General features: G+C 46.5%; 1 protein-coding gene across 1 annotated transcript in view; it reads right to left on the bottom strand.

Annotated features, from left to right (window-relative positions):
- The window catches only part of LOC311102494 (cysteine-rich motor neuron 1 protein), a gene marked incomplete at both ends in the record, with an annotated part of 51,351 nt that overhangs the window by 14,740 nt on the left and 24,092 nt on the right, over positions 1-12,519 (bottom strand). The window contains 4 exons of the mRNA XM_084143853.1: positions 2,301-2,429; positions 4,293-4,496; positions 6,345-6,524; positions 9,973-10,215. Of these exons, the coding sequence (XP_083999979.1) occupies positions 2,301-2,429; positions 4,293-4,496; positions 6,345-6,524; positions 9,973-10,215 (756 nt within the window). The remainder of the gene's footprint in view (positions 1-2,300; positions 2,430-4,292; positions 4,497-6,344; positions 6,525-9,972; positions 10,216-12,519) is intronic.

The raw sequence follows: 12,519 nt of genomic DNA, 5'->3' as shown, positions 1-12,519 counted from the left end.
GAGCTTCCCTCCACTGCGTTGGAGTGTTTACGCACCTGTTTAGTGCGCTTTTGTTTTGTTCGCCTTCGTGCGTAATTTCGCCTTCGGGCAAGTGTTGTCGTAATTTCCTTGTTGGAGATTTACTAAAGTCTGTTGGACTATACTTCGGTGTCCTGCGTTTGATTCCACCACTACACCCACCTACAGCACGCGTGACACATGGGATGTTTAAAGTTTCGGATATTTTTTTATAACCCAACCCTGATCTGTACTTCTCCACAACTTTGTCCCTGACCTGTTTGGAGAGCTCCTTGGTCTTCATGGTGCCGCTTGCTTGGTGGTGCCCCTTGCTTAGTGGTGTTGCAGACTCTGGGGCCTTTCAGAACAGGTGTATATATACTGAGATCATGTGACAGATCATGTGACACTTAGATTGCACACAGGTGGACTTTATTTAACTAATTATGTGACTTCTGAAGGTAATTGGTTGCACCATATCTTATTTAGGGGCTTCATAGCAAAGGGGGTGAATACATACAGTGAAGGAAAAAAGTATTTGATCCCCTGCTGGTTTTGTACGTTTGCCCACTGACAAAGACATGATCATTCTATACTTTTAATGGTAGGTTTATTTGAACAGTGAGAGACAGAATAACAACAAAAAAATCCAGAAAAACGCATGTCAAAAATGTTATAAATTGATTTGCATTTTAATGAGGGAAATAAGTATTTGACCCCTCTGCAAAACATGACTTAGTACTTGGTGGCAAAACCCTTGTTGGCAATCACAGAGGTCAGACGTTTCTTGTAGTTGGCCACCAGGTTTGCACACATCTCAGGAGGGATTTTGTTCCACTCCTCTTTGCAGATCTTCTCCAAGTCATTAAGGTTTCGAGGCTGACGTTTGGCAACTCGAACCTTCAGCTCCCTCCACAGATTTTCTATGGGATTAAGGTCTGGAGACTGGCTAGGCCACTCCAGGACCTTAATGTGCTTCTTCTAGAGCCACTCCTTTGTTGCCTTGGCCGTGTGTTTTGGGTCATTGTCATGCTGGAATACCCATCCACGACCCATTTTCAATGCCCTGGCTGAGGGAAGGAGGTTCTCACCGAAGATTTGATGGTACATGGCCCCGTCCATCGTCCCTTTGATGCGGTGAAGTTGTCCTGTCCCCTTAGCAGAAAAACACCACCAAAGCATAATGTTTCCACCTCCATGTTTGACGGTGGGGATGGTGTTCTTGGGGTCATAGGCAGCATTCCTCCTCCTCCCAACACGGCGAGTTGAGTTGATGCCAAAGAGCTCGATTTTGGTCTCATCTGACCACAACACTTTCACCCAGTTCTCCTCTGAATCATTCAGATGTTCATTGGCAAACTTCAGACGGCCCTGTATATGTGCTTTCTTGAGCAGAGGGACCTTGCGGGCGCTGCAGGATTTCAGTATTTCATGGCGTAGTGTGTTACCAATTGTTTTCTTGGTGACTATGGTCCCAGCTGCCTTGAGATCATTGACAAGATCCTCCCGTGTAGTTCTGGGCTGATACCGTTCTCATGATTATTGCAACTCCACGAGGTGAGATCTTGCATGGAGCCCCAGGCCGAGGGAGATTGACAGTTATTTTGTGTTTCTTCCATTTGCGAATAAACGCACCAACTGTTGTCACCTTCTCACCAAGCTGCTTGGCGATGGTCTTGTAGCCCATTCCAGCCTTGTGTAGGTCTACAATCTTGTCCCTGACATCCTTGGAGAGCTCTTTGGTCTTGGCCATGGTGGAGAGTTTGGAATCTGATTGATTGATTGCTTCTGTGGACAGGTGTCTTTTATACAGGTAACAAACTGAGATTAGGAGCACTCCCTTTAAGAGTGTGCTCCTAATCTCAGCTCGTTACCTGTATAAAAGACACCTGGGAGCCAGAAATCTTTCTGATTGAGAGGGGGTCAAATACTTATTTCCCTCATCAAAATGCAAATCAATGTATAACATTTTTGACATGCATTTTTCTGGATTTTGTTGTTGTTATTCTGTCTCTCACTGTTCAAATAAACCTACCATTAAAATTATAGACTGATCATGTCTTTGTCAGTGGGCAAACTTACAAAATCAGCAAGGGATCAAATACTTTTTTCCCTCACTGTATGCACACACCACTTTATGTGTATGTCCATTACATGAAATTCAAATAAAAATCCATTTAAATTACAGCTTGTAATGCAACAAAATAGGAAAAACGCCACAGGGGATGAATACTTTTGCAAGGCACTGTATATGTGTGTTTATGTATCTGTGTTTAACTCTTTGTGTCTGGTGTGAGACTCACGGTTGAGGCACTGGCAGAGCAGGCAGCCGTTGTTGTCCTGCTGGAAGCCGTAGGGGCAGTCCTTCCCTGAGAAAGTGCAGTTCTCCAGACGAGGACACAGCATAGGGCTCACTGTCTCATACGAAGGCTCTGTGGGACAGAAAAGCAGGTTATAACCTTCATATGATGCTGCTATAACTCTCTATACATGTCATACTATACTTGCCTCTGTGAAACCTATAACACTCAGAGACATGTCATGCTATTCTCAAATGAGGCTTTTATGAGAGTAGAGAGTAAAGAGTATAGAACAGTATAGTTAGACACATAATATTACACATCCATCTCCATGCCAACATAAATGGTTCAGTGTTCACGTTGCTCCCATCTGAGAGAGAGAGCTGTGATTAGAGATAAATGCAGGGCCATTACACCAGATATAGGTGCTCTCTATCATAGGGCTTTGATGAATGAGCATCTCACATGTTGTCTAAACGACCTGGAGGAGTGCAGGAGCACGGCTTGGCTTGGCTCTAGCCCTAACAGAGAAGCCCCTGTGTGGGAGTCTGGTGAGTCAGAGGCTGGCACTGGACAGACCCAGAGGGCCACATCATCACTGGAGCCCACCAGGGACGAGGTGTAATGCTGGCCTGAGTCACACATGTACAAGCCACAACCAGGGGAAGCTAGGTGGGGGTCTAGTTGGGGGCCCCCTCCATTATCCTGCCACGTTCAGCGGGAATAGCTCCAAACGAAAAAACAGTGATGCACTCCAATTAAGCTTGATCCGGCAATGCAGTCCGGAGGCTCCGTATGGAAGTTGTGACGCAATTGCAGAGCCTCTGGAGGCTTGCGGAGGCCAAATCAAGCTCCGTACCGCATCACCGTGAGCCTCCCAAATTTTGTAACAATGCGGAGAGCACCGTATAGCTCCGCATTGACATGATTGGTTGACAACTTCCTTCACAACAGCTATGCTCTGCTCCGCGAAGCGCAATAAATATGAATGCCCTGACTTCTGCAGAGGCCGCATCACAGTGAAAACTGTACGGCCAATACAGACTCCGGAATTACCATAAATCGGCTTTAAGCCCTCAGTCTAAACCATGCCTCATGCAGGTGGGTCTCATATTGCGGGCTGGGCCAATAAAAAATCACAAAGGAGCCTGCAGCTGAAGAATGCTCCGTGGCCTCCCCTTTAATGAGCCGCCAACATGGCCTCCACATAGCTTCAGGGGGAGAGACTATCCTACAGTTCAGTTCCACCAGTCAGGTTCCAAGCTCAAACTGACTGTATTGTCAAACACAAATTCTTTTATAGTTTGGTCCAACGCAGTAGGAACAGTTCCATTTACCGATGAAGACGTCAATTGCCAGATGTACATTGACTTGTTATACATCGGATGTAGCTACATTGACATGTGAGGGTGTGGCATTAATGGGGGTGTTTTCCTGAAATTCAGCTGGTGAGTTGCAAGTTGTTTATGTTATCAGCTTTGACAGAAACACTTTGTTGGCTATATGAAGAGTTCAATGGAATGCCAGATGCGATTGATGGTGGTGCCCCTGAACCTTATACAATACATCAGAAACATTGAATTAGACATTGTAATTAGATTAAAACTGTGAGTTCATGTAACAGTCTTTCCTGCACTATTAGGCTACATGAACAGAAAATTCAATCTTCCATCAAAACGTTTGGTATGTCCATTGGCTATACATGCAATATAAGGCTACTTCAGAAGAAGCGTGACGTGAGATATTTCCTTGTGAGGAAATTGACTTCTTATGACTATGTGGGCTATGCCTAGAACATATTTAGCATTACGTTTGACCTGTTCTTTGCTATTTTCAGACTTAAATCTCCAACTACTTCAACTTAGCCAGTCAGTTTTTGTCAGTTGTATGTGTAAGGCAGCTATAAGCCAACTGTACTCCCTGCTACAGGCTGTATGTGATCAGGTACAGTATGTGCATACAGCTATTATTGTGTGTGTGTATCTCCATACGTACCCTCGCAGAAGGGGCAGCATTCTCCAGGGATCTTGACGGGGTTCTGACAGCTCTGTTTGCAGGCCATGGCGGTACAGTGGGGCTCTCCATCCACACACTGACAGAAGGTGCAATCATCCTCCTTCCACTGTTCCTCGTGGCCACGCAGTTTGTTGTTCAGCCAGCAGCTGGCCTCCGTGCTGTCCATAGACAGTAGCTCCACATCTGGACACAGAGAGGGAGACAGACAGAGGCTGGGATCAGAAGGAGAGAAGTGTGGCAACTATACTGTGCTGTTTGGTATACCATCCTTACTTGTAAATGCTGTGTGGTACGTAATAGAGCTGGATGGAAGAGCATGTCATATTGGAGAGAGATGAGTTCATTAAAAGCACACCGAGACATACATATCTAATTTCCTGTCTCTGCAGTGTCCAGTAATTTCCCTTAAGAGGAGTTAACCTCAGCCACGTGCATGTTACACAGATACAGTTTCATCCGTGCCCCCAAAGGCCAAAGAACAGTTCAGGGTTCAGCGCCATATATTTCACTCCATAGCAAGAGCATTACAGTGCCTTCAGAAAGTATTCACACCCCTTGACTTTTTCCACATTTTGTTGTGTTACAGCCTACATTTGAAATGGATTAAATTGAAATTTTTGGGTCACTGGTCTACACACAATACCCCATAATGTCAAAGTGGAATTATGTTTTTCGTAGAATAAAAATCTAATTAATTACAAATGAAAAGCTGAAATGTCTTGAGTCAATAAGTATTCAACCCCATTGTTATGGCAAGCCTAAATACATTAAGGAGTAAAAATGTGCTTAACAAGTCACATAATAAGTTGCATGGACTCACTCTGTGTGCAATAATAGTGTTTAACAGGATTTTTGAATGACCACCTCATGGCTGAGGTGTGTGTGTGTGTGTGTGTTTGTGTGTGTGGTGAAGGAGTGGGTCTCCCTAAAGACAGAGTCCTATTTGCCCGATTTGATTCCAGCAGAGATTTGGCTGCTGTGATTCCTCAATCTGTGTGTGATTATACTGCTTTCCTCTCAATCCATCCCTTTCTTTCTCTCTCCATCCATCTCTCACACTATCAATAGCAAGCCTAAAAATACAAATTGTGATGCCTTCACACACAGCCTTTAAGCACTTTTAGGGCTGTAGGTGACTTGACCTGTCTACAAATGGATTAGAACAGGTGTGCAGCTTAGGTTGCTCTTAATAACGACCACGAACCAGATACCATCCCCAGCTTAGCACAGTAACACTGACAATGGCCTCATCAATGACTGGAGCTTTCCATGGCCAAGCAGGGACACAAGATGAAAGCATTCCCCAAAATCTCAGGGGCTGAACATTCCAGGTGTACCTCCAACACTGACCTCCAATAACCTCCCTCAGTCTCCCTCCCTCTCTTGTGTCTGATCAATTACAAAAACACAAACAGCCAAATCTCTCCACCACCACCACTATGCTTCACGAGACCGTCATTTGTTGGCCATATGCGCTGCCCAAACTGAAGCCTTTTAACAGCTCCAACCGCAGGTACCAGTGTTTTTACCTGCCTCTGAGGGCATGTGTTTTAGTGTCGAGGTCAGGTACAAAAGGGGTCTCCCTCCATTAAGGCAACCAGATATAATGAAGCCAAAGCACTCACTCAAAGGAGGTTCATGTTCCTGACCTCCTACCCATTGCTCATTCTTTTGACCGGTCCTTGTATGTGAAGCATGTTAATGAGTGTTGAGTCCAGCTGGATGTAAACGGAAGCCATTAAGGTAAGGATATTGTACAGCGTGTTGGGAGCCCTGGGGGAATGTATTACAGCCCTGTCTGCTCCGTACGTCTGCCTGCCTCCCTACTAGCCTCCCTGCTAACCTCCCTGCTAGCCTCCCTGCCTGTCTGGCCACACTCAGAGCAACACTAATGACAAACGGCCTCCCGGACTGTGCCAGCTCACCTCCACCAATCTAGTCATGTCATACAAAATTTAACATATCTATAAAACCATCTATTTATCTATCTGTAATAGATACTGTTGTATAACTTTAAAATGATGTGTGTACCTATGCATACGGGGCAGCATTCTCCCTCTGGGATGTAGAAGTTCTCACAGTCCAGTTCCGCACATTCCGCTTTGGAGCAGAAGGATATCCCTCCTCGACACTGGCAGAGCCAGCACGGGTCCATACGGTACACCTCCCCCTCGGAAAACTCCTTCCCGTTGTGGACACACTTGGGGGAAACTGGGAAAAGTGGAAGGGGAAACAGACGCTGTCAACCTGAACGACATGTGGGGCTCTTGATGGCTAACATACATTCACGGCTGTGAATGACCATACTATGCTAAACCATCCCATTTGGTATGTATTAAATAGCTTATCCACCCCAGGTCAGAATGAGTTTGTTGCTTCTGTATCCGTGCATTAACTCAGAAGCAATAATTACAGTGTAGCTAGCTGTGGATGGAACAGAAGTGTATTTGTGTATAGTCGTGCTGAGCTAGGCACTTGAGCCGAGAGCCCTGGGGACTGGGCTCCAACAGCATTAGACAATGAAGCCAGCTCCATTAGGTGGAATTTAGCAGAGATCTGTGGAGTCTTGGTGGAGGCGGCACTCGCAGCGTAGCTCAGCTCAGCCCAGTGCTCTGTAAAAGAAAACAGCAATGGGCTGGCACAGTGTAGTCTTGAGAGCTGAGCTGCAGACAGCAGACAGGCGATGTAAAGCCAGCGTAAGTACCGGAAACCTCCGCTGTCTGTCTCCAAGCGCCAACCCACAGAACAATGACTACTGTACGGATCATTAGAGACCCATAACAAGCCCTGAGCAGCCGCCTCGCAGACACTACCGTCCAGCCACTGCACGCGATGCTCCTGTAACACCCCGAGAGAGTGGCTGTTTGTATGTGTGTGAGAAAGAGAGTGGTAAAGGAAAAGCACTCTATCTATTTAGTATTTTGTTAATCAAAGACAGCTTTATCGCCATGAAGTTCCATAATTTCAGTGATTGCCATATGTCATTTTATTGGATTACCAGATAAACCATTTGTCTATGACACTGTCATTGGCTATGCCTATGACTCAGTGACTCAGGATCTTGAAAGACCACATTAGCTTCTCATTAAAACCATGACCATTAGGTTACTGCAGGAGAATGGTTACGTAAGTAGACCCTGGCCATGGTTTAATATATGGCGGAGCAGAGGGAGAGGTACCAGCACCACACACAGGAGAAGTCTGGCTCTGGCAGTCAAGGGTGCCCAGATGCTAACAGATGTAGCTATCCCCATTAAGGTTTCCATGGGGGGAGGCAGCATCTGTATACCATACCCTGGTAGAGTGCTGTTCTGACCCCTCACCTTTCTCCCTGCTTCCTGGACCAGCCCTGCACTCTAATACAAAGCAGGTGGGCCAACTGAGTTGAAAGTAAAGTGAGGATTTGTTCTCTCTCTCTCTCTCTCTCTCTCTCTCTCTCTCTCTCTCTCATTCTCTCTCTCTCTCTCTCTCTCTCTCTCTCTCTGTCTGTCTGTCTGTCTGTCTGTCTGTCTGTCTGTCTGTCTGTCTGTCTGTCTGTCTGTCTGTCTCTCTGCCTGCCTGCCTGCCTTGCGTGAAGCATAACCAAGCAGAGAAAATGCAATAAATACTTTGCCAGGAAGAAATCAAAAGGCATGGAAACATTTTTAACGCTTGGGAAACAATAGGAAGTCACATGACAGGATGTTCACATGTGATTTCCGCAGTATTTGTTAATGGTAATCCCTAAAACAAACTTGTGGCAGGGACACTAAATTCCATTCATGCTTTCTGATTTCCAGTACTATCCAAATTGAGGATGGGATAGTGGCTGGGGCTGAACGTGCCATAAAACCCTGACACTGGCCCACCCTAAAACATTCATTACAAACCGACATGGTGTAACTTCTCTTTCCCAGCAAACAAAAATGCAAAACCCAAATTATAAACAAGAATTCTGAGGGGATTTTTCTCAGTTTACAGCTTTAAAGTTCTTGGAAAGCATGTACCATACTAGTCTACATCAAGTCGTGGTTAAACTCCAGTGAGTGTCCTGTCCTGACCTAAATCCATGCTACACGCGAGTCCAGACTGTTTGCTTGTCAAAGGGATGATAAACAGTAGGCTGCTGTTAGCATGGTCATTTGGGACCATCTGTAATGTCACATAACATCAGGTCAGGAAGACCATGCAAGCTCCTGCCCAGCCACTCAGACTCATTCTTCAGCCAGAGCTGGAAACGGTCTCTCGTCAAACATGGGCAAAACACACAGGTCAGGCCCATTGTCACATTAGTCTGTACACTGACCAAATACCCACCAAAAGCCAACCTCTGGTCTATAATAACATGTGCTCAATACCTAAGGTCACTGACAGTTGGGTACTATTATGTGTTTCACTGAAAAATATTATAGGAATCCAAAACTTTGTTAATAATAGTGTGTTTTGTGGATGGGGTTTGGTGTTTGTGAGTGACCCAACATATTTTCTGAGGAGTTCTTGTGGGAGACTAGGGGGGATACTAGGGGGTAGGTGCCATGTCTTCATCCCCAGTCCCTCTCTGTGTGCTTTCTGATGTGGGCGCAGTCATGCAGGGCTAACCGCCAGTAGGGCAGGCACAAAGGGTGTCAAGTCCGGATCCAAAGAGCAGCAGACACTTGTTATCAAAACACTGATCCCCTAGCCTCTGCAGCCGCCATTCAGCCCTCGACGGCCTGCCTGACTCGATTACACTCCCCCTGGCAGACTGGAGCACATAAAAAGCATTCCCATCAATGAACTGTTGAACCTTTTCCTTTTGGACGTGTGACCAGACAGGAACTCTTTGACACTGCACTTCTGTTGAGCATATTGGTAGCCTAAGCACTTTTCTGGTCACTGCACTCATTAAGTCCATTCATTCCGGGACACGGCACACATTTATGGACACAGAGGGGCCAGAATGGGAATTTGTTCTGTTGGTAAAACAGCAAATATTTGCTGGGAGCGCAGAGTAAACAGCCAGGTTCAGGTCCCCTTCCTGCCTCCCTCCCTGACTAACTCCCTCTCTCCCTGACTCTGTGCCTCCCTGACTGGCTAGCTGCTGTGAATGTGAAGTCTAACTCTGGGCTGTTGGAGGAGGAGAGTGACCTGGCCGCACTACCAACATCTGCTCTCGCTTTCTCTCTCTCTCTCTCTCTCTCTCTCTCTCTCTCTCTCTCTCTCTCTCTCTCTCTCTCTCTCTCTCTCTCTCTCTCTCTCTCTCTCTCTCTCTCTCTCTCTCTCTCTCTCTCTCTCTCTCTCTCTCTCTCTCTCTCTCTCTCTCTCTCTCTCTCACAAACAAACACACATACAAACACACACCCACACACCAGTTGCGAACACACTCCACAGACACAATCTGCATAACGAGGCTCATTATGATTATTTGCAGATATACCCCTGAAAAAAATATATGAACCGTCGTCACACTCTGCAGTGGCGGAGAGGCTGATAAACAACCCAACCGTAATTACCATCTAATTACCAACTCTCCTTTTCATCACAGGACATTTAGTCAACTGGGACTTTGGGGGAAAATTGTTTTCTGATTGAAATAATTACCTCCGCAAAGGCATTACATTTCACACCAGCACCACTTCTCTCAGCAAGAAAACAAAGAAGCCTACACCAATTTATGGCTTGCTAGGTTTATATACGTTACCTTTCAGGCACTCGAACACGTCGCAGCAGTCCCCTGGTTCGCCGGTGGCCTGGCTGAGTGGCACAGGCTTCTGGCCGGAGGGGCACCGGGGCTTGTGGCAAGCGCGGAGATCACAGGTGCACTGGGGGGGCACGGTGGGGCAGCAGCCAGCAGGGGGAGTGTAGCTCTTGCTCAGAACCGAGCCCTCAGGGCAGGAAGGCACGGGCATAGCAGGGCATGTGATCCCGGCACACTTCAGCTCCTCTGAAATACACACACACCGAGTCAGTCACATACAATAACAACCTTCACTAAGGCATACTGTAACACCACCTTCCACCCGGCTCCAGGCTACAACAGTGCCCACACTGTTCGCAGGGCGGCAGGGAAAAAGGGGGTAGAGGAGTGGGTCTCCCTGGCCTGCATGCTAGTGTTAGTGGAACAGTGTGGAACAGTGGTGCTCATGTTGCAGGCTGGGGGCTGAGTTCACAGCTCAGTACAGTCTTCAGATCCCCTTCACTCCGTGGCAGCTTTACAGCATCCTGTTAGGACGGAGAGTGAGAGCTACGCTCGGCTCTAGACACGACAAACCTCTCAGCACATCCTGTCTAATGCCTGCCCTGATCCCTGCCTGCCCACTGGATCCAGCTCTCAATCCAAACAGCCTCTCCATCTCACCACCCATTAATACAAGGCCATGTTCAACACTGGCCTTTTTCTCCTGCCTTGAGCCTTATTTTAGAAATCACACTAAACTTAGCATAGCAGGAAGAGCTTGTCTATTCAGATGCCAGAGCCAACATAATGGTCCTGATACCCTGGTTAGGGGGTGCAGGGGCTCAGGGGTGTACTTTGGACACCATTCAGGAAAATAAAAGTGGACTGGAGTGCCCCTCTGTACTCATATTGTCGAAGAACAGTAGCTACCTTACAAAGCTTGGCTTACCCAATCCTTAACCACTGTTTATTGGTTCTACCATGTCACTGTAATGTATACAGAATCAAGGGATTGGGTGCTGCAGACTCACATCCTGTCCTATAATTGTCAATGGCTAAGTCATTTCACAGATCTCCTACTAGGACTAGGCTAGAGTGTAGATCTATGGCTGTTACGGAGGACTGGGGGAGAGAGAGTGGAAGGGTGGAATAAAGCAGTGTATGATTGATGACTGTGGAGAAAATGGGTAATTATGTTTCTATTTCATGTATTTTCTTGGGCCTTTAGGAAAGGGAACGCCATGAAGCTGATAAATATCTTATTGCCTCATAAGAGAGGGAAATGTAATGGCTATGATTGAATATGAGAGGAATACTTGACAATCTCTGCATGCATTATGGTTTTGGTGGAGAGAGAATAAAATGGGTTGAAAAAGCTTGGGGTTCATGGATCGTCCAGAAGCTGGTTTGTTGATGTCCTTCCCAGACTTTTGGCGGTTCCCTGGTGCAACACGACTCTAGCAGAGGATGTGTCTCATCCCTAACATTTGAGCACCTGTAAGAAGATCCCTGAGGTTTTTCCCACCAGATGGGAAACTGAAATGACAAATGGAGGGTCTGGAGCCCAGGGCACAGTCCAACTCCACATACAGCCAATGCCTCAAGTATTACTTTCAGTGGTCAAACCCTCTGAGGTTGAACATATCGGTCCGACCCAATGCTCCCCGTCATGATAATCGTCTGAAGTTTGCCTTACCCAGAAAGGTTGAAACATTAAGTTGTGACTTGAGCAAGAGAATCATATTTGGGGTAGGGGAATATCTGACAGATGAAATTGAGGATGAAGGTGTTGGATTTTTCCTTCTCTGAATAAATAGTGCAGGAGTTTGAGGTAGAGGTCTTCACAGGTCCACCCGAGCCGAATACCCCAGACCCGACCCGGGAACTGAGCCGTCCGGGTCAAAAATTCTAGCTTTTCCCTTAGGTACGGGTCGGGTCCTGTTTGACTGTCATCGGGTCTATGTAACTACAGCTGATAGATCAGAGTGGACCTGAATGGATCCGACCAAGGCTCTGCATAGCCTATAGCATATTTATTTTACGCTAATAAGGGGAATTTATTGACTTATATACTGAACAAAAATATAAACGCAACATGCAACAATTTCACTGTGTTACAGTTCAAGTAAGAAAATCAGCCAGTTGAAATAAATTCATTAGGCCCTAATCAATGGATTTCACATGACTGGGCAGGGGCGCAGCCATGGGTGGGCCTGGGAGGGCATAGGCCCACCCACTTGGGAGCCATGCCCACACACTGGGGAGCCAGTTTTTCCCCACAAAAGGGCTTTATTACAGACAGAAATACTATTCAGTTTCATCAGCTGTCCGGGTGGCTGGTCTCAGACAATCCCGCAGGTAAAGAAGCCGGATGTGGAGGTCCTGGGCTGGTGTGGTTACACGTGGTCTGCGGTTGTGAGGCCGGTTGGACGTACTGCCAAATTCTCTAAAATGGCGTTGGTAGAGAAATGAACATTAAATTCTTTGGCAACAGTACTGGTGGACATTCCTGCAGTCAGCATGCCAATTGCATGCTCCCTCAAAACTTGAGATATCTGTGGCATTGTGTTG

This window comes from Coregonus lavaretus, assembly GCF_964263955.1.
Source record: "Coregonus lavaretus genome assembly, chromosome: 27".
NCBI classification, from domain to species: Eukaryota; Metazoa; Chordata; class Actinopteri; order Salmoniformes; family Salmonidae; genus Coregonus; species Coregonus lavaretus.
The sequence above is the reverse complement of the archived record's forward strand: the minus strand, read 5'-3'. Positions and strand labels throughout refer to the sequence as shown.